This window comes from Triticum aestivum, chromosome 1A (assembly GCF_018294505.1).
Source record: "Triticum aestivum cultivar Chinese Spring chromosome 1A, IWGSC CS RefSeq v2.1, whole genome shotgun sequence".
In the NCBI taxonomy this organism is placed as follows: Eukaryota; Viridiplantae; Streptophyta; class Magnoliopsida; order Poales; family Poaceae; genus Triticum; species Triticum aestivum.
In genome coordinates, this window is record NC_057794.1 from 102,117,496 (window position 1) to 102,140,493 (window position 22,998).

At 41.9% G+C, this 22,998-nt stretch overlaps 1 protein-coding gene across 1 annotated transcript; it reads left to right on the top strand.

Moving 5' to 3' along the window:
* Window positions 1–1,007: 1,007 nt before the first annotated feature.
* LOC123038775 (replication protein A 70 kDa DNA-binding subunit C) lies at window positions 1,008–6,703 on the top strand. The gene is made up of 2 exons (XM_044462250.1): window positions 1,008–1,430; window positions 4,134–6,703. Exons 1-2 carry the CDS (start codon window positions 1,156–1,158, stop codon window positions 6,451–6,453), a joined length of 2,595 nt encoding a protein of 864 aa, XP_044318185.1. The 5' UTR covers window positions 1,008–1,155; the 3' UTR covers window positions 6,454–6,703.
* Window positions 6,704–22,998: the final 16,295 nt, after the last annotated feature.

Below are 22,998 nucleotides of genomic sequence, written 5' to 3' on the forward strand. Positions count from 1 at the left end.
GTCAGTTGATCGGCGACCGACTCTAGCTTTCAGGTTCTTAGTGAGTCATTCTTTTTTATTAACTTTGGTTCCTATTCCTAATTCCCAATTTTCTAATTAATTATTGGCAGGGATCGTTACTTCATTAGATATTGGTTCTTACCTCCTCGGTTAAAGATCACAGGACCGAATATTAGGTTACCAAAAAATATTTGGTTTCTTATTTACCTCTAAAACATTGTGTTCATTGGATAAAGATAGTTTGAAATCTTCTTGTGTTAATCTTGAGACAACCCTTATGAAGGATAAACAATCTGATATTGATGCCAATGATCTATTTGTTGAGTTGAAGTTTCTTCAAAAATTTCATGCCAAAAGAAAATATCGAACCTACTGAAATTCTGAATTTTTTAAAGCAGCATGATTGTTTTGCATATAGAGTTCTGTTGACCATTCCTGTGACAGTTGCATCGGCAGAAAGAAGTTTTTCTAAATTGAAGCTATTGAAGTCCTATATGCGCATTACTATGACACATCAAAGACTCGATGATTTGGCTACGATAGCATGGCACTTAAGAGTGAAGTGTTGGAGAAGATTGATTACGAGGGTATGATTGAAGATTTCATTTTAAAGAATACTACAAAATAAGGATGTTCAAATAATTAACAAACTGGAGTTGGATAGGTATAACCTTTTTATATGTCCAATTGTTATGCAAGACATTACATTATATACATTATAATTTTTTATCATATATATATATATATACATTATAATTGCTTGTTAGTTCTTTTTTGTGAAATAAGACCTTATTTTTTAGTTTCGCATGGGGCCTCGGATTTTGCGCCCGGCCCTGCTTGTGAGCAACCAGACGGCATCCCATGGGATCAGACACGCCACAGTTCACTCGCAAAGCGCTACACACGCGTCTGCTCCCACCCGCGGCACGACCCGCCTCGGAATTCGTGACACAACCGCGGCTTCCCTCGTACGCCACCGCCCCCTCCCAACCAATAACTGCCCCAAGCCCGTCCCCATCCTCCCCTCCGCAGTTCCAAACCCCTCCACAGCCTCGCTCCCTCACATTCGCACCCGTGAACGCTCTCCTCTCCCTGAACCTTCTTCCAGAAGCCAGGGCCACTCTCTCTCGGGCTCCGCTCCACCGCCGCGGCGACATGGGGGGAGGCGCTATGGAGGTGGACCTGACCCACGGCGCGGTGGCGGCGATGTCGCGGCTGGCGCGAGGCCTGCGCCCGGTGCTGCAGGTGGTGGGCGCCCCCGCCTCGGCGGGCGGCACGGATCGGTACCGCTTCCTGCTCTCCGACGGCGTGCACTCCCAGGAGGGGATCCTCGTCCCCTCCCTTGACAGCCTCGTCAGGACCGGCCGCCTCCGCGACGGCACCGTCATACGCGTCCTCGACTACGTCTGCAACTCCGTCTGCGGCCGAAGGTGACGGCCAGTCGCTCTCCCGCCCAATCCCCCCGCGATCTGCATTGGTTGTCCCACGAGATGGATTAGGGTTTTGATGTGCTTTATATGTGTGCTAACTGCTAAATGGGGGGAAATGCTAGGGTTCTGCACGGTTTTCCTGTACTAATTTCCCTCGTGCGGTGATTGCGCGAGCAGTATGCCGCGAGATCTATGGCTCTCCTTTTGTGGCTGGTGCATGCACGCTTTCGGTGGGCTTGTAGTTCATTCCTCGCATTACATGCTAATAATGCGCATTTGCGAGTGCTGGTTTTGCTGTGATGTGTACATGACTGAACTTTTTACATTTTAGTAGCAAGTTGCAACGGAGTTATGTGGTCAATATACGGCGATGATGGGTAGGTGTCCAGTCTAGCTGGTTCATTTGGTACAACTTAAATCAGTTATCATAACCTTGCCTGCCAATCTGGAAGGAAATAGCTATCCGGTACTACCAAAACTAAAAGACCGACTTGTGCATTTGTGCTGTGCCGTGAGATCTAGCCTTGTCTATTTGTATGGAAACAAAGATTTATATTTAGAGTTCAAATCAATTATTTTGATGTACATTAGAGCACACAAACCTTCCATTATCAGATATATATTTTTGCTGCATGCAAGGCCACCTGACAGCACAAGTTTATTGGCTAGATAGGACTTCCGTTTTCCTGATCTCAGGCTTCTGCCTGAACGTTTTACCTTCTGTTTGTGTGGTTTAATGTCTGCGCCACCCTTCGTGCTTGTTTAGCTTTATACCATTTTGGAGAACTTTTTTCCAATATACCATGACACGCCTGCCTTTTGGTTTGAGAATGGCTCATGTGACACCGGCCTTTTGGTTCGAGAATGGCTCATCCGCTCATGTGACAATGTGAATACTAGTATGTATATGCTGTTACAATATTACTCGTGTATTGACTATTGACTATAAAGAAAGTGCCTATTGGGGACCATGCCAATCTGATTCTAATTATTGCATCCTTATACACAATCTGATTTGAATTATATAGACTATAGACTTCTTAAACAATATGTATCCCACAATATGGACTATAGACTTCTTAAACCTTATGTATCCACCACTATAGCTGTTTAATATAATGCTCTCCACCACTTCAACAGTTGTGTTATCAAACTAACCTCCAGATTCATTTCTTTCTCCCCATTCACGTGGGAACTTGCCTTTTGATTGTTACCAGTGTCTATTAGTTGTTACCAAGTGGATTTGTATAGTTTCTTTGTCTAGTTATTGTGACACGTCTAATATTACATGTTGTTTTGATTTGTCGAGATTAATATGATGTATATAGACATGCATAACAACACTCCTGTGACAAGGCTCCTCCTTGGCGTGGAAGAGAAGTTTTGAGGCTTAGACAAGTTTCGTTTATTTCATCGCTTGATTTTGGTGGAGTACATGGGGTCCCTTCTGTAGGGAGAGAAGACTTGACTTGACCACCAAAAATAATGTCTCTACTTTCCTAACAAACTCTTATCTCTCCTTTCTTTTAAATTAACATATATCTTTTCCTATTGCTTTTTTTACTGGTCTTTTCCTATTGCTTTGACTATCTTTACTTCTTTAGTATCTTCTTTGATACTGCTGGTTCCTGACTAGGACGTGTGTTACATACCAATTGCGTTGGATGTGCCATATTTTTAGGCCATAACATTACAACCCTTTTTGCTAGACAGCTGGCATCTGGGGTTCCATTTCTAGAATCCACCTTGTTGAGGGGAGTGAAGTCTGTGTCTATTGCTGATGATTGAATGATGTCCATCCTCAGGAGCCTGAACCTGAATGGATCATTCTTTTACAAGAGCCTGCCCAGGCCCACACTGGTCGGTCATGCCAGGATCAAGTGCCACTGTGCCACACTCAGGAGAAAGTGGCATTCCCAAAGTGACACCCAAAGCGGTTGACAAAACTCTTACCAAATCCTGTTCAAATTCCCTAATACACTAGAAATGTTTCCAGACTTCCAAGTCTTCATGGCCTTTGAAGAGCCCTTGGCGGGGAAGTCATGAAGCCAGCCACGTCATGGCGCTCACTAACTGAGCATTGTAAACCCTGCTGCTAACCATCTGATACCAAATGTTAACCTTGATCCACAACAAGATACTTTGGGTAGGATAATCGTTTGAAGCTCGGGGATATGTCACTCAGCCTCCACAATCTGGTGACAGGGCTCTTCCTGTTGTGGAAGAGAGGCTTGGGCTTAGGAAACTTCTCTATTTATTTTCATTTTATTTTAGCAGAGTATAAGGGTCCCTTATCGGCAATCTCTACTTTCCCAAATTATCTTTCTTTTTGCTACGCCCTCCGTTCATAAATATAAGATGTATTGGATATTTCAATATGGACTACATACAGACTGAAATGAGTGAACATAAAGACTAAAATAAGCCTATATACATCCGAATCAGAAAAGAAGTTAGAACATCTTATATTTGTGAACGGTGGGAGTATTAAACATATATCTTTCCTATTGCAATAACTTGCTCTTTAGTATCTTCTAATCCTATTGGTTTCTTGCTAGGATGTATGTTACATTGTTACTTTTAGCCCATAACAGTAAATGGAGTCCATTCCTTGAAACTTCTCCTCTGATAGAGCTACTTATATATGTCTTGTCCATTGACAATTCTATAATATTTCTGACGTATATTGGGTTTTCGTTTCAGGGTCATCATTGTTATCCAACTTGAAGTGGTGCAAACTGAGTGCACACTGATCGGGAGTCCTTCAAGTTATCAGGTCAATGCTGCTCAACCAAATATCAGATCTGGTAGTCTAGGCATCCATGGGTCAAGGGCTGAGCAAGGTGTTACTGACATGGCATTTTCTCCTGCTCAAGGCCTCTTGCGCTCTTCTATTGCCGCAAGGGCAGAAAATGCTGTGAACAATCTGCCGCTCAGTGGACTTAATAGTTCAGTGATAAAGCAAAACACAATAAAAGCCAAGATGCAGCAGCTTTCACTGAACTCTCATCAAGGGAAAATGCCTGCAGTTCGTCCCAGTGGTCAGGGCTTTGGCCCATGCCCTGCAGAGCTTTCGTGTCAGCAGCCACCTCCAGTATATGTGAATAGAGGATCTGTCGCTAACAATGGCACTCCTTATGTCACCCCTATTGCTGCCTTGAACCCATACCAAGGTAGATGGACAATCAAGGGTAGGGTCACTGCAAAAACTGATAACTTGCACGGGAGAGCCTTATCCTTTGATCTCCTTGATGCACAGGGTGGAGAAATTCGTGCAACATGCTTTGGTTCGATGGTTGCTCAATTCTCTGACCAACTTGTTGTTGGAAATGTGTACTTCATATCTGGAGGATTGTTGAAACCAGCACACAAGTTGTTTAACCCTTTAAACAATGCGTATGAACTGATTTTGGATAGTTCAACATCTATAGAAAATTGTTGCAGTGACGACAGCGGCATCCCTTGGCAGCAATACAATTTCCAACCGATCAGTGAAATAGTAAATATGGACAATGGAGCTATGGTTGACTTGCTTGGGATTGTTACATCAGTTAGCCCTTCTGTTATGATAACGCGGAAGGATGGCACAGAAACCCAGAAGAAAACCCTTCAACTGAAGGACATGTCTGGTTGCAGTGTGGAAATAACCTTATGGGGAAATGTCTGTAATGCTGAAGGTCAGCTGCTGCACTCGATGTGCATTTCTGGTTCTAATCCTATACTTGCCTTGAAAGGTGGCCGCATCTGTGAATTCAACGGCAAATCTGTGGCCACAATCAGCTCAAGCTTGATAAAAATAAATCCAGACTTGCCTGATGCAGAAAAGCTGATGCAGTGGTACATAACTGAAGGGAAATTAGCGGTTTGCACTTCTTTATCTCAGGAAATCTCAAGCATGGGCAAGATGTATTCCCGAAAAACAGTTGCACAGATCAAGGACGAGAACTTGGGGCGATCAGATCAGCCAGATTGGGTCACTGTTGAAGCTACAATTTCACACATCAACACCGATAAATTTTCTTATCCAGCTTGCACAAGGGAGGTTAATGGTAAGCGCTGCAACAGAAAGGTAACAAATAATGGTGATGGGATGTGGCATTGTCCCAAATGCCAGCAGAGCTCTCAAAATTGTGAGCATCGCTACTTGTTTCAGTGTAAGATCCAGGATTACACCGGGACTACCAATGCTACTGCATTCCAAGAAGCTGGCCAGGAAATAATTGGCCTCTCAGCGGAAGAGCTTTTCATGATAAAAAATGTGGATCTAGATGACGCACGATTCGCAGGAATAATACATGGGACCTGTTATCAGCAATTTCTGTTGAAGCTGAAAGTCAAGGAAGAAACCTTTGGTGACGAGGCGTGTATGAAGGTCAGCATCATGAAGGCTGAAAGATTGGGCCACACATCAAATACGAGTCGTGTCTTTGATCTTGGAGCATTTGATGGCCTTTTGGCGGATGGCCGAGGCTCAGCACCTGGTGCGAATGGTGTTGCTACTGCTGTGAATGCTGGTTTCACCAACTCAGATGCCGGACGGCAAGCTAAGGTATCTGGCGGGATGCCTAATGCAGCACCATCAGCAGCACGATATGCCTGCAGTACTTGTGGCTCCACTGGGCACAAGGTGCAGAACTGCCCTGCAGCCATGGATATCCAGCTACCAGCAACAGGTTGGGGCTTCACGCCGAGTTCATATGGCTCTTCTGCATCCAATGCTCGCCGGTGCTGCAAGTGCGATCAGCCTGGGCACTGGGCTAGAGACTGCCCATGGCAGGCCACCTCGTACGGCTCTTCTGCATCCAAAGCTCACCTGTGCAGCAAATGCAATCAGCCTGGGCACTGGTCTAGAGACTGTGCGGTGCAGGCCGCCTTACACGGCTCTTCAGCTGGAAACGGCAACGGCAGCCTTGGTTTCTGCTTCAGATGTAATCAGTTTGGGCACTGTCCCAGTGACTGCCCAGCCCCCTACTCTTCTGCAGGTGGTAACGGCGGGCGCGGGTGGTCTGGGCTTCAAAAATAATCAGCCTGTGCGCCTCGCTGGACTGTCCCCCCTCCAGCGGCAGGCTGCGCCGCATCAGGAGGATGCCTGTGTTGGTAATGTCTGAAGTATTCTGCCGATCATATAGCATCTTGATTCGGCTTAGTTGCACAGTATGTTAAATCAACCTGCTCCGTGTGGCTTGCTATCGTTGTTCACTTGCTACCTACGTATGTATGGACCTTTGTATTAGCACTTTATTAAGCTTTATATAATCAGCGTATGTTAAGTAGTACTATGTCGTTGCATTTCTGGTATTTTGCGGTGCGGTTTGCTTGTTATTATGCCTCTATGCAGTGGTTTACAAGTAGGCTAGTCAGTTCAATGTTCTGATTATTAGACCTCTTTGTAGCATTGCATATTTTCAGTTGGACCTGTTGTTATTTGGATGATGCATCATCGGCACATGCCGGAGAGTCACCGTGCCACTGTGGAGTGTACATTGCAAGTCGGATCCATGGTCCAACGGCTTTGCAGTTGCAGCGCCCGCTCAATCCTCCAATCCTCCCAAGGAAGAACCTACAGCATGCCGAAGACGAGATCCTGATCCGCTGCCTCTCGTGGAACTCACAGCATGCTGAATACGAACCCACGGAGGAACCAGACCAGCTCGCCATGTTGGCACGGTGCGACCAAGCACGGCACGCAGCAGTCATGCCAAGGCGCGTGGCGGCTGTTGGACCGTTGCGCTGTTGAGCATCTGCGGGCGGTCCTCATATCCGTCCTTCAAGTCCATGTAAGCCATATAACGTGATAAGCACTATGTAGATCAACATAGCAACATAGGAATATAGCATCATATCATACAACACAGGGCATTAAAATTTTGCACAATCATGCCCCAAAAAGCAAGTTCATCCACTTGGATATATAGATTAACTAAAATGCTAGCAAGATCGACTAATTAAACGAAGATGGGCGCCGATTTCCTCACCGGTCCTTTTCTTTTGCGGTCAAGCATCGACAGCCGAGGAGGATCGTTGCCGTGCCGCTCTCGGACGACAACGAGGAGTTGATGATGGTGAGTCGATTGTGGCATGGGCCTATTCCTTCGCCAGCTGGACCGCTTTTGCTGTGGCGGTCGCCCTCTCTGCTGGGAGGCGCTTGGACTCCTCAATGTTGAGCCCGACGGAGATTTTCTCTTCTTCTTTTGTACTCCCTCCGTCCCGAAAAACATGTCGCAGACTTAGTTCATTTGTAATTTTGCTAAAAAGCCCTCATAGATTTAAAACCATCTCAAATAAGTCCCTCCATCCCCGTCTTCTTCCTCCACCTTCCTCCGCCGTTGACAGGGGCCGGCACCGCCCAACTGCGCGATTCGTCGCCCACCAGGAAGTCCTCCGCCGCCGTCGCCACGTACCCGCGCCCGCCTCAAGCTCCAGCGCGTCCTCCTTGAGCTCCCGCGGATCCTCCTCGAGCTCCCGCGCGTGCGCCGCCGCAGTTCCTCCTGGCCATGATCCCCTTCGGGCGTCGCGGGAAACTGGACCAGGAGCTCGCGTGCTTCCTCCTCGATCTCCCGCGCGAGCCCCTACTGCTCCTTCTCCCCTGCCCGCGCGCCCGTGCGGTTGCTTCTCCCCTGCCGCCGGTGGAGCTCGTCTACCCCTGCTGCTGCTCATCTTCCCCTGCTGCTGCTGCTCGTCTGCCCCGACGCTGCCCGTGCGGCAGGGTCGTCGCCGCCGCTGCTTGATTCCAGTGTCAAGAAACAAATTGATTCCAGTGTCAAGCAAAGTGATTCCTGTACACGATTCCAGTATTTTTGGAAACAAATTGATTCCAGTGAGAAAATCAAGCAAAGTGATTCCAGAATTTTTGAAAACAAATTGATTCTAGTGGTATTAGTGAGAAATTCAAGAAAATTGATTCTAGTGAGGCGCAGGACCTGCTACTTTGCTCCCGTGAGCCTGCCCGTCGTGCTGCTACTCTGCTCTTGCTAACTGCTTGCAGTGTTGCTGCTGCTGATGCTCCATCACCCGTGCTGCTGTTGCTGACCATCTGTTGTTGATCCAAGTGACCGTGGCGCTACTGTTTGATCTCTGAAGAGGGTACTGCTACCTGAAAATTGTGTGCCTGGTAGATCAAATGACTGTGTTGCTTTGCAGTCAAATTTAAAAATCTCTGTTACTGTAATTGCAGTAGATCAAATGATTCAAATCCAGTCACTGTTACAAGATCCTGAAAATTCAAATTCAGTCACTGTTACAACCCCAAAAAGAATTTATGGGTGCCTGATAGATTAAAATTTTAAATTGTGTGATTGATAGTGTTGGAAGCAATTGTGTGTGACTATTGACTGCAAATTTTCGGAATGCAAATTTGTAATGCATGAAACATAAGGCACATATTCACACTAAATCAATTTCGATAGTGTCAAAGCATACAGTAGTAGTGACAGTAATTTTGATAATTCAAGCAAATTAATTGAACCTATCTATGCTTGACATGGCACAGAAAAAATCAGTAGATGCAGAGCAATTATGATATAAACAAACATTGTCTCTAGAACTGTTACTAGAGGAACTACTGTAAGTAGAGTAAAGTTGGTGGTGAATGAAGGGAAAAAAACATGGGCAAGTTGTTAAGCCAAGCAGAACAAGATGATTTAGTGGCATTAGCACTTTAGCAGAGCACATCACGGTTCAGAGACAAAGAAGAAAAAACCTGCTCCAAAGTAGCAGAAATAAGACAAATTCATTCATGGCAGTAAAAAAGAGGTCAGGAGCAGAATCATGAGATGATAAGTAGAGTAGTTATATATGGCACTTGCTAGAGGAACTGCTACTAGCTCTGGGACCTCTATCAGTACTAGAGGAACAAACAAGTGAATGGCTGTAGAAACTATTGTAAGTAGAGTAAAATTCAATTAAAACTACTGTAAGTAGAGTAACTTCAGTTAAAACTATTGTAAGTAGAGTAACTTCAGTTAAAACTACTGTAAGTAGAGTAACTTCAGTTAAAACTACTGTAAGTAGAGTAAAGTTCAGCAAAACTACTCTAACTAGAGTAAAATTCAGTAAACTGGATTAGTTTGACATGAAGGTACACTGAATGCATTTCTCTGACAAAATCCTGTTACAGAAATTGACAATATATACACATACATAAAGTAACTTCCCATTGGAAGTCAAGAGAAGCAAGCAAGCAAGAAAGGAACAAGACATGGTCAAAATTCAGTTAAGATACATACAGTAAAATCCAATTGTATGACAGGAGTTGAAATCCAATTCTTTCTGAAATGACAGGAGTTGGAAGTTTCATAAGAAATGAAATGGTGTTACAAAGGCTCCTGTCATAACATTTCTTAGTTAGTAGTTCACATTTTTGTAATGGTTGCAAGGCTCCTGTCATTCTACTCATTTTTTGTGTGTATATCCTTGTTATGGTACCATGATGTACTCATCTTTTGTCATTGCTAGCAGGAGTATGGATTTGAACATGATGCCTCAAGAGGAAGACGATGAAGGTATTAATTTGAATTTGATGCCTCGAGAGGAGGAACCTCAAGTGGCAGAGAATGTAGTTATGGATTTGAACTTGATGCCTCAAGAGGAAGACGATGAAGATATGAATTGGATGCCTCAAGAAGATGAAGGGAAAGAGGATGAAGCTCAAGAGGAAGAGGATGAAGTTATGAATTGGATACTTCAAGAGAAGAGAAGAGAATTGTCAGATAAGGAGAGGCATGGTGTTTACTTTGCCTTGCTGGTAATCGAGCTCAGAGATGGGTCTGTTCAACCAGACGACAAGCTGCTAGTCTCAAACCTGTTGGACATAAGTGTACGATCTGTTGAAAGAATCTGGGAACAGGCTAAAAAGCAAATTGCCGATGGCAAAGAAGTAGATGTCTCAAGCAAGAAGCCAGGAAGATCCGGCCGAAAGAGAAAGGAGCTAGATCTAGAGAGGACCTCAACAATCCCACTGAATAAAAGAAGAACAATTCGATCTCTGGCATGGTCTCTAGGTGTGGCCCGATCGACCCTACATAAGAGGTTCCAGTTGAATGAGCTCAACCGCATCACAAGCACCGTGAAGCCTCACCTCAAGCTAGAGAACAAGCTTGCGAGATTGAAATTTTGTATGTCCATGGTCGATGACAATTCGATCTCAACTTCTCGGGCTATGTTAAAACCAATGACGAATATGGTTCACATCGATGAGAAGTGGTTTGACATGACGAGAGTGAAGAATAGTTACTATGTACTTCCAGGAGAACCTGAACCGAAGCGCACCGTGTCAAACACTCACAGCATTGGGAAGGTGATGTTCCTAACAGCTGTTGCCAAGCCTCGATATAACAATGAGGGGGAGCTAACATTCGATGGGAAGATCGGCATTTGGGCATTCGTCGAAGAGACTGAGGCGAAGCGGACAAGTCAAAACAGAACAAAGGGAACAAAAGTGTTGACATCAGTGAAAGTAACCAGGCCTGTGTGCAGAGATTATCTAATCAATAAGGTTATCCCGGCAATTCAGGATAAGTGGCCTGACGATGATGAGGGAGCAACAATATTCATCCAACAGGATAACGCAAAGCCTCATGTCCTTCCCAATGATGTAGCTTTTCGAGAACCTGTGGAACAAACTGATCTTGACATCCGATTGCTACAACAGCCCCCAAATAGCCCTGAGTTAAATTGTTTGGACCTCTGCTTCCATAACTCTCTCCAGCCTCTAACCGGCTGCAGGTCACCTACAAACATCCAGGAACTGGTACAGGGTGTGGAAGAGGAATTCGAGAACTACGATCCCGACAAGTTGCACAGAAGCTTTATCACATTAGAAGCAGTTATGTTTGAAGTTATGAAAGACAAAGGAGGAAATCAATATAAGTTGCCCCACTTGCACAAGGATCGCGTTCAGAATGCTGGAATGGAAATAAGCGGTGTATATTGCGACAGTCGGGTAGTTGTTGATACTAGGGCCATTATAGAAGAAATGGAAATTGCAATAGGAAAAGAAAGTGAAAGGAAAGAATTAGCTAGAGAAGGGAAACGAAAGAAGAGTAAAGGGAAGGGAAGGGAAGGAAGTGAAGAATGGCCAGAGAAAGGAAAAGAATGTAGTCAAGAGGGGACAAAGAGGCCCTTATGTCATGTAGTCAGGTAGTCGTGATACAGGTGCTCCTTGTGTATGTCTTGTGTAATCTTGTGTCAAGAGGGGACAAAGAGGTCCTTATGTCATCTCCTTGTGTATGCCTTGTCTAATCCTTGTATATCAACTCCTTGTTGAAATTTATTGGAATTATGTGGGTTATTTGGATTAATTGAATTATCTGGGTTATTTGAATTAATTTGGGTTATTTGGATTTATTTGAATTATTTGAATTGATCTGGATTAATTTTAGTTATTTGAATTAATTTTAGTTATCTGAATTAATTTAAAATATTTGGATTTACAATGTGCCTCAACTATCCTATCTTGGAGCAACAAATGATCATGTACAATTTGAATTTGAATTTTTTGTTCTAAAGACGGTTTGAGCATTATGGTTATGGTTCTTCACAAATTACACTGTCAATTTCATTCTTTAAACAGTGTGTTGCAAGAGAGATAATTCTAAGAAGTCAGAAACATTCAATCACAAGAAAATTAACAAAAAATGAAAGATAACCTAACATTACTCCTCAGTTGTACTCCAGTGGAGAGCATTATAACAGAAATGCTCAATTGTAGGTAATGCAACATCATGGGAGCCAAAAGAAAACAAAGATAGTGGCTGAAAAAATTACTCCAGTTCATTGTGCTGGAGTACTCCATCAGCAACAATCATAAGTGGCAAAGAATATTCAACTTAACAATCAGCAGCAGCTTCATTATTCCATTAACAGTACTGGAGTAAGCTACTGAAGCTACAACCAATTAGGAGGCCCACACTACTATCCTGGAAGATGCAGCTATTACTCCTTTGGTTTACAAACTGGACTTTTAACTGACTTTTAAACTGAATTTTTACTTCAAAATAAGAGTACCATGCCTTCTTAATTGAATTTTTAACATAATCTCTCTCTTGGCCTAGGAGTACTCAATTTCAATCTCTCTCTTAGCGTAGGAGTACTGAATTTTTACAGTAGATTTACACTGATTTTCCAACTCAAGCAGTATCCATTCACTTATTTTGATTTTCCAACTCAAAATAAGAGTACCATGCCTACTTAACTGAATTTTTAGCATAATCTCTCTCTTGGCCTAGGAGTACTGAATTTTTGAACAATAAATGGACACACATGACGGCTACTCTTGTTTGCAGTAAGATGAATGTATTACAGCTAACTTGGGCAATTTACTGCATAAGCAAGTTTTAGGCTCTCAGAAACAACTGCACAGAGTATAATTCACAAGTTGACATCGCACTTTACAAAAGCACATCTCAGTTTACAGGAGTACATCTCACATTCACTAAAATTCAATAGACAGAGAATAAGTGGTTCAGAGAATACACACATTCAGTAAATTCAGTAAAGATGAAGTTGGTGACTAGCAGAGATGAAGTGATTTAGTAAACATGAAGTGACTCAGTAAATTCAGAGAATACTCAAATTCAGTAAATTCAGTAAGTACTTCATCTCGGGCACTGGTTTACAGAGAATACTCAAATTCAGTAAATTCAGTAGACAGAGAGGTTCATACCTAGGTTGTAGCCGCCGTCGCTGCTGCCCAGGCTATAGGACTTGGAGATGCTGGAGAAGATTTGTAGCGGCCGCCGCTGCTGCCAAGTGAGCAGGCACGACCCACTGGACAGCCGCTGCCGCTGTCGCGGTGTTACAGCCACCACCGCCGCCGCTGCCGCTGCCGCGGTGTTACCGCTGCCGCGGGTCTTCCACTAGAGAAACAACGAAGAAGAAGCCGCAAATCCACATGCAAATCCACGAGCTTAAGCTTGTTGTCGTTGTCGGGCTCATCAGCGCGGCGGTAGCTGGGGAAATCTAAGATTTTTATGAGGAAGGGGGGAGCTTGGGGAGGAAGGCGAGCGGCAGATGCAGCGGCGGAGCAGGAGGCAGCTGCGGCGAGGGAGCAGCGGAGCCGCGGGGCGGGGAGCAGGGCAGCTGCAGCGGGGGAGCGGGGAAGCGACGGCGGCGGGGAGCAGCGTAGCTGGGGATTCTGTCGGAGGAGGAGGACACGAGGAGTGCGGATTTGGTCGGGAGAAACTGAAGGGTTTTTTTTTTGAAAAAATATCCTCGCGACATGTTTTTCGGGACGGAGGGAGTAATAAGTTGGTTGTGTGAATCATTGATGTGTTGAGTGGCTCTTGAGTTGTGTTGATACAGAGGCTAGGTATAATTGGCATGGAGTTTGTGCATTCGGATGCAGTAATAAAATCAGAAAAATAGAAAAAACAAAAAACTAATATTTCTGTGATCAACATTGTTGAATGTTTTACCCAAATAATTATTTTTGTGGTGAAAAAATATTCATGGAGATCTGGGCAAAAAAATGCTCCAAAAGGGTAAAAAAATAAGCATTTGAAATATCAATTTTGTTTTTCTCCATGCCTCACCGAATGTTTTTTCATCATGAAACTTTACGTGTTGGTAGCACATTCAACAATGTTTATCACAAAACTAAATTGTTTTCTCATTCTTTTAAAAAAAATTACTATTCATTCGGGTGCATATGAAGATGTAATTGACATCTTGTCGAAGAAAAAACTGAACATAAGCTACCTCATCACCGCTAGTTGATACGTCTCCAACGTATCTATAATTTTTTATTGCTCCATGCTATATTATCTACTGTTTTGGACATTATTGGGCTTTATTATCCATTTTTATATTATTTTTGGGACTAACCTATTAACCGGAGGCCCAGCCCAGAATTGTTGTTTTTTTTCCTGTTTTAGGGTTTCGAAGAAAAGGAATATTAAATGGAGTCCAAACGGAATGAAACCTTCGGAAATGTGATTTTCTCATCAGATAAGATCCAGGAAACTTGGACCCTCCGTCAAGAAAGCCACGAGGCGGTCACGAGGGTGGAGGGCGCCCCTCTAGGGCGCACCCCCTGCCTCGTGGGCCCCTCGAAGCTCCACCGGCGTACTTCTTCCTCCTATATATATCCACGTACCCCCAAACGATCAGATACGGAGCCAAAAACCTAATTCCACCGCCGCAACTTTCTGTATCCACGAGATCCCATCTTGGGGCCTGTTCCGGAGCTCCGCCGGAGGGGGCATCGATCACGGAGGGCTTCTACATCATTATCCAAGCCTCTCCGATGAAGTGTGAGTAGTTTACTTCAGACCTACGGGTCCATAGTTAGTAGCAAGATGGCTTCTTCTCTCTTTTTGGATCTCAATACAATGTTCTCCCCCTCTCTCGTGGAGATCTATTCGATGTAATCTTCTTTTTGCGGTGTGTTTGTTGAGACCGATGAATTGTGGGTTTATGATCAAGTCTATCTATGAATAATATTTGAATCTTCTCTGAATTCTTTTATGTATGATTGGTTATCTTTGCAAGTCTCTTCGAATTATCAGTTTGGTTTGGCCTACTAGATTGGTTGTTCTTGCCATGGGAGAAGTGCTTAGCTTTGGGTTTGATCTTGCGGTGTCCTTTCCCAGTGACAGAAGGGGCAGCAAGGCACGTATTGTATCATTGCCATCGAGGATAACAAGATGGGCTTTTATCATATTGCATGGAACTATCCCTCTACATCATGTCATCTTTCTTAAGGCGTTACTCTGTTTTTAACTTAATACTCTAGATGCATGTTGGATAGCGGTCGATGAGTGAAGTAATAGTAGTAGATGCAGGCAGGAGTCGGTCTACTTGTCTCGGACGTGATGCCTATATACATGATCATACCTAGATATTCTCATAACTATGCTCAATTCTGTCAATTGCTCAACAGTAATTTGTTCACCCACTGTAGAATACTTATGCTCTTGAGAGAAGCCACTAGTGAAACCTATGGCCCCCGGGTCTCTTTCTCATCATATCAATCTCCATTACTTTATTATTGCTTTGCTTTTACTTTGCTTTTACTTTTTACTTTGCATCTCTATACCAAAAATATTATTTATCATCTCTATCAGATCTCACTTTCGTAAAGTGACCGTGAAGGGATTGACAACCCCTAAGTGCGTTAGTTGCGTTGAGCTATTGTTTTTGTGTAGGTACGAGGGACTCGCGCATAGCCTCCTACTAGATTGATACCTTGGTTCTCAAAAAACTGAGGGAAATACTTACACTACTTTGCTGCATCATCCTCTCCTCTTCGGGGAAATCAAACGCAGTGCTCAAGAGGTAGCAAGAAGAATTTCTGGCGCCGTTGCCGGGGAGTCTGCGCAAAAGTCAACATACCAAGTACCCATCACAATCCCTATCTCCCACATTACATTATTTGCCATTTGCCTCTCGTTTTCCTTTCCCCCACTTCACCCTTGCGTTTTATTCGCCCTCTCTCTCTCTATCCTCCCTCTCTTTCTCTATTTGCCTCTTCTACCCGTTTGCCTTTTGTTTGCTTGTGTGTTAGTTTGCTTGTTCGTCGTGATGGCTCAAGATAATACTAAATTGTGTGATTTCACCAATACCAAAAACAATGATTTCCTTAGCACTCCGATTGCTACTCTTACCGATGCTGAATCTTGTGAAATTAATACTGCTTTGTTGAATCTTTTCATGAAAGATCCGTTCTCCGGCCTTCCTAGTGAAGATGCCGCTACCCATCTTAATAGCTTCGTTGATTTGTGTGACATGCAAAAGAAGGAAGATGTCGATAATGATATTGTTAAATTGAAGCTATTTCCTTTTTCGCTTAGAGACCGTGCTAAAGCTTGGTTTTCATCTTTGCCTAAGAATAGTATTGATTCATGGAACAAGTGCAAAGATGCTTTTATCTCTAAGTATTTTCCTCCCGCTAAGATCATCTCTCTTAGAAACGATATTATGAATTTTAAACAACTTGATCATGAACATGTTGCACAAGCTTGGGAGAGAATGAAATTAGTGATACGTAATTGCCCTACTCATGGTTTGAATTTGTGGATGATTATACAAATTTTTTATGCCGGATTGAATTTTGCTTCTAGAAATCTTTTACATTCGACCACGGGGGGCACTTTTATGGAAATCACTTTAGGTGAAGCTACTAAACTCCTATATAATATTGTGGTTAATTATTCTCAATTGCATACTGAAAGATCTACTAAAAAGGTGCATGCGATAGAAGAAATTAATGTTTTTAGTGGAAAGATGGATGAACTTATGAAATTATTTGCTAATAAGAGTGTTTCTTCTGATCCTAATGATGTGCCCTTGTCTACTTTGATTGAGAATAATAATGAATCTATGGATGTGAATTTTGTTGGTAGGAACAATTTTGGTAACAACGCGTATAAAGGAAATTTCAATCCTAGGCCTTATCCTAGTAATCCCTCTAATAATTATGGTAATGCCTACAACAATTCTTATGGAAATTATAATAAGATGCCCTCTGATTTTGAATCTAATATTAAACAATTTATTTCTTCGCAAAAGAATTTTAATGCTATGATTGAAGAAAAATTTCTTAAGATTGATGATTTGGCTAGGAACATTGATAAAATTGCTCTTGATGTTGATTCTTTGAAACTTAGATCTATTTCACCTAAGTATGATATCAATGAGTCTCTCAAAGCCATGAGAATTTCCATTGACGAGTTCAAAGAAAGAACCGCTAGGATGCGTGCTAAGAAAGATGCCTTTATAAAAGCGTGTTCTTCTAGTTCCTATGAAAATAATGATGAAGATCTAAAAGTTATTGATGTGTCCCCTATTAAATCTTTGTTTTGCAATATGAATCTTGATAATGATGGGACTGAATATGATCCACCTTTACCTAGAAGGCGTTCTAAGAATTCGGAATTTGTTGATCTTGATGCTAAATTTGATAAAAGTGGGATTGAAGACATTAAAACCCTAGATGTTGCTAAACCCACTATATTGGATTTTAAGGAATTTAATTATGAAAATTACTCTTTAATTGATTGTATTTCCTTGTTGCAATTCGTGCTAAAATCTCCCCACGCTTATAGTTAAAATAAAGCGTTTACTAAACATATCGTTGATGCCTTGATGCAATCTTATGAAGAAAAACTTGAATGGGAATTTTCTATCCCTAAAAAACTTTATGATGAGTTGGAACCTACTATTAAAATTAAAATTAAAAATCATGAGTTTTATGCTTTGTGTGATTTGGGTGCTAGTGTCTCTACTATTCCCAAAACTTTGTGTGATTTGCTAGATTTCCGTGATTTTGATGATTGCTCTCTAAACTTGCATCTTGTGGATTCCACTATTAAGAAACCTATGAGAAGAATTAATGATGTTCTTATTGTTACAAATAGGAATTATGTGCCTGTAGATTTTTTTGTTCTTGATATAGATTGCAATCCTTCTTGCCCTATTATTCTCGGTAGACCTTTCCTTAGAACGGTTGGTGCAATTATTGATATGAAGGAAGGGAATATTAGATTCCAATTTCCATTAAAAAAGGACATGGAACACTTTCCTAGAAAGAATCCTTCTTGCCCTATTATTCTCGGTAGACCTTTCCTTAGAACGGTTGGTGCAATTATTGATATGAAGGAAGGGAATATTAGATTCCAATTTCCATTAAAAAAGGACATGGAACACTTTACTAGAAATAAAATTAAATTACCTTATGAATCTATTATGAGAGCCACTTATGGATTGCCTACCAAAGATGGCAATACCTAGATTTATCCTTACTTGTTATGCCTAGCTAGGGGCGTTAAACGATAGCGCTTGTTGGGAGGCAACCCAATTTTATTTTTATTCCTTGCTTTTTGCTCCTGTTTAGTAATAAATAATTTATCTAGCCTCTGTTTTGGTTGTGTTTTTGTGTTTAATTAGTGTTTGTGCCAAGTAGAACCGTTGGGAAGACTTGGGGAAAGTCTTGTTACACTTGCTGTAAAAAACAGAAACTTTAGCGCTCACGAGAACTGCTGTCATTTTTATTTGGAGAGTGCTATTTAGTTAATTCTTTTTGAAGATGATTAATAGATAAATTCCTCACGTCCTGAAATTTATTTTAGAATTTTTGAGGTTCCAGATCTTGCGCTAGCTACAGATTACTACAGACTGTTATGTTTTTAACAGATTCTGTTTTTCGTGTGTTGTTTGCTTATTTTGATGAATCTATGGCTAGTAAAATAGTTTATAATTCATAGAGAAGTTGGAATACAGTAGGTATAACACCAATATAAATAAAGAATGAGTTCATTACAGTACCTTGAAGTGGTCTTTTGTTTTCTTTCGCTAACGGAGCTCACAAAATTTTCTACTTTAAATTTTGTGTTGTGAAGTTTTCAAGTTTTGGGTAAAGATTTGATGGATTATGGAACAAGGAGTGGCAAGAGCCTAAGCTTGGGGATGCCTATGGCACCCCCAATATAATCTAAGGACGCCTAAAAGCCAAAGCTTGGGGATGCCCTGGAAGGCATCCCCTTTTTCGTCTACTTCTATCGGTAACTTTACTTGGAGCTACATTTTTATTCACCACATGATATGTGTTTTGCTTGGAGCGTATTTTATGATTTGAGTATTTGCTTATTAGTTTACCACAGTCATCCTTGCTGCACACACCTTTTGAGAGAGCCATATATAATTTTGAATTTGATAGAATACTCTATGTGCTTCACTTATATCTTTTGAGTTATATAATTTTGCTCTAGTGCTTCACTTATATCTTTTAGAGCACGAGGGTGGATTTGTTTTATAAAAACTACTGATCTCTCATGCTTCACTTAGATTATTTTGAGAGTCTTAATAGCATGGTAATTTGCTTAATAATAAATATGCTTGGTATTCAAGATTTGTAAAGCTTTCTTTTGAGTGCGTTGAATACTAAGAAAAAATTGATGCTTGATAATTGTTTTGAGATATGAGGATGGTGATATTAGAGTCATGCTAGTTGAGTAGTTGTGAATTTGAGAAATGCTTGTGTTAAAGTTTGTGATTCCCGTAGCATGCACGTATGGTGAACCGTTATGTGATGAAGTCGGAACATGATTTATTTATTGATTGTCTTCCTTATGAGTGACGGTCGGGGACGAGTGATGGTCTTTTCCTACCAATCTATCCCCCTAGGAGCATGCGCGTAATAATTTGCTTTGATAACTTCTAGATTTTTGTAATAAGTATATGAGTTCTTTATGACTAATGTTGAGTCCATGGATTATACACACTTTCCTTCCTTCCACCATTGCTAGCCTCTATAATACCGCACACTTTTCGCCGATATCATACACCCACCAAATACCTTCCTCAAAACAGCCACCATACCTACCTATCATGGCATTTCCATAGCCATTCCGAGATATATTGCCATGCAACTTTCCACTGTTCCGTTCATTATGACACGCTCCATCATTGTCATATTGCTAGCATGATCATGTAGTTGACATCGTATTTGTGGCAAAGCCACCGTTCATAAATCTTTCATACATGTCACTCTTGATTCATTGCATATCCCGGTACACCGCCGGAGGTATTCATATAGAGTCATATTTTGTTCTAAGTATCGAGTTGTAATTGTTGAGTTGTAAGAAAAATAAAAGTGTGATGATCATCATTTTTAGAGCATTGTCCCAAGTGAGGAAAGGATGATGGAGACTATGATTCCCCCACAAGTCGGGATGAGACTCTGGACGAAAAAAAAGAGGCCATAAAAAAAGAGAAGGCCCAAACAAAAAAAAAGAGAGAAAAAGAGAGACGGGACAATATTACTATCCTTTTACCACACTTGTGCTTCAAAGTAGCACCATGATCTTCATGATAAAGAGTCTCTCATTATGTCACTTTCATATACTAGTGGAAATTTTTCATTATAGAACTTGGCTTGTATATTCCAATGATGGGCTTCCTCAAAATACCCTAGGTCTTCGTGAGCAAGCGAGTTGGATGCACACCCACTTAGTTTCTTTTGAGCTTTCATATACTTATAGCTCTAGTGCATCCGTTGCATGGCAATCCTTACTCACTCACATTGATATCTATTGATGGGCATCTTCATAGCCCGTTGATACGCCTAGTTGATGTGAGACTAGATTCCCCTCTTTTTGTCTTCTCCACAACCACTATTCTATTCCACATATAGTGCTATATCCATGGCTCACGCTCATGTATTGCGTGAAGATCGAAAAAGTTTTGAAAATGTCAAAAGTATGAAACAATTGCTTGGCTTGTCATCGGGGTTGTGCATGATTTAAATACTTTGTGTGGTGAAGATAGAGCATAGCCAGACTATATGATTTTGTAGGGATAGCTTTCTTTGGCCATGTTATTTTGAGAAGACATAATTGCTTTGTTATTCTGCTTGAAGTATTATTATTTTTATGTCAATATGAACTTTTGTCTTGAATCTTTTGAATCTGAATATTCATACCACAATTAAGAAGATTTACATTGAAATTATGCCAAGTAGCACTGCGCATAAAAAATTCTATTTTTATCATTTACTTACTCGAGGACGAGCAGGAATTAAGCTTGGGGATGCTTGATAGTCTCCAACGTATCTATAATTTTTTATTGCTCCATGCTATATTATCTACTGTTTTGGAAATTATTGAGCTTTATTATCCACTTTTATATTATTTTTGGGACTAACCTATTAACCGGAGGCCCAGCCCAGAATTGCTGTTTTTTGCCTGTTTAGGGTTTCGAAGAAAAGGAATGTCAAACGGAGTCCAAACGGAATGAAACCTTCGGAAACGTGATTTTCTCATCAGATAAGATCCAGGAGACTTGGACCCTCCGTCAAGAAAGCCACGAGGCGGTCACGAGGGTGGAGGGCGCCCTCCCTAGGGCGCGCCCCCTGCCTCGTGGGCCCCTCGAAGCTCCACCGACGTACTTCTTCCTCCTATATATATCCATGTACCCCCAAACAATTAGATACGGAGCCAAAAACCTAATTCCACCGCCGCAACTTTCTGTATCCACGAGATCCCATCTTGGGGCCTATTCCGGAGCTCCGCCGGAGGGGGCATCGATCATGGAGGGCTTCTACATCATCATCCAAGCCTCTCCGATGAAGTGTGAGTAGTTTACTTCAGACCTACGGATCCATAGTTAGTAGCTAGATAGCTTCTTCTCTCTTTTTGGATCTCAGTACAATGTTCTCCCCCTCTCTTGTGGAGATCTATTCGATGTAATCTTCTTTTTGCGGTGTGTTTGTTGAGACCGATGGATTATGGGTTTATGATCAAGTCTATTTATGAATAATATTTGAATTTTCTCTGAATTCTTTTATGTATGATTGGTTATCTTTGCAAGTCTCTTCGAATTATCAGTTTGGTTTGGCCTACTAGATTGGTTGTTCTTGCCATGGGAGAAGTGCTTAGCTTTGGGTTCGATCTTGCGGTGTCCTTTCCCAGTGATAGAAGGGACAGCAAGGCACGTATTGTACCGTTACCATCGAGGATAACAAGATGGGGTTTTTATCATATTGTATGAAACTATCCCTCTACATCATGTCATCTTGCTTAAGGCGTTACTCTGTTTTTAACTTAATACTCTAGATGCATGCTGGATAGCGGTCGATGAGTGGAGTAATAGTAGTAGATGCAGGCAGGAGTCGGTCTACTTGTCTCGGACGTGATGCCTATATACATGATCATACCTAGATATTCTCATAACTATGCTCAATTCTGTCACTTGCTCAACAGTAATTTTTTCACCCACCGTAGAATACTTATGCTCTTGAGAGAAGCCACTAGCGAAACCTATGGCCCCCGGGTCTCTTTCTCATCATATCAATCTCCATCACTTTATTATTGCTTTGCTTTTACTTTGCTTTTACTTTTTACTTTGCATCTCTATACCAAAAATACTAAAAATATTATTTATCATCTCTATCAGATCTCACTTTCGTAAGTGACCGTGAAGGAATTGACAACCCCTAAGCGCGTTGGTTGCGTTGAGCTATTGTTTTTGTGTAGGTACGAGGGACTCGCGCGTAGCCTCCTACTGGATTGATACCTTGGTTCTCAAAAAACTGAGGGAAATACTTACGCTACTTTGCTGCATCATCCTCTCCTTTTCGGGGAAATTCAACGCAGTGCTCAAGAGGTAGCACTAGTCATGGTATCCAACATCGTATGCAAACTGTAGCTCGGATGGTTAGGTTTCGTGCGGTGAAACCCACCAGAGTTTAGGTCCTACACTGGCACTAGTGCACACATTTCCTAGATTTATTTTAACCCTTCTGCCAATGTTCGTTCAATAGAAGAATCTTAAGATGTTGTGTTAGCTCAGTATCTCGGAGATGCTCATAGATGTAGAGTGTGGGTGTGCGGTCATTGGCGAGTCCAGTAGGGGGGCTTCAACAGGCTTTAGCCTACCATTCAAATATACATTTTTATTACTACTACATGTCCTAGGCTCCTAGCCCAGCAACCCAATCTCTCATTCTCAGCCATACAATACCAACAGCCCACAGGTAACAACACAACACCAAATATATAGTAGCAATGTGGCAAATTTAGAGCTTATTTGAAGAAAAAGGATTAAGAGATATTGACTATATTTTGCTAAATAA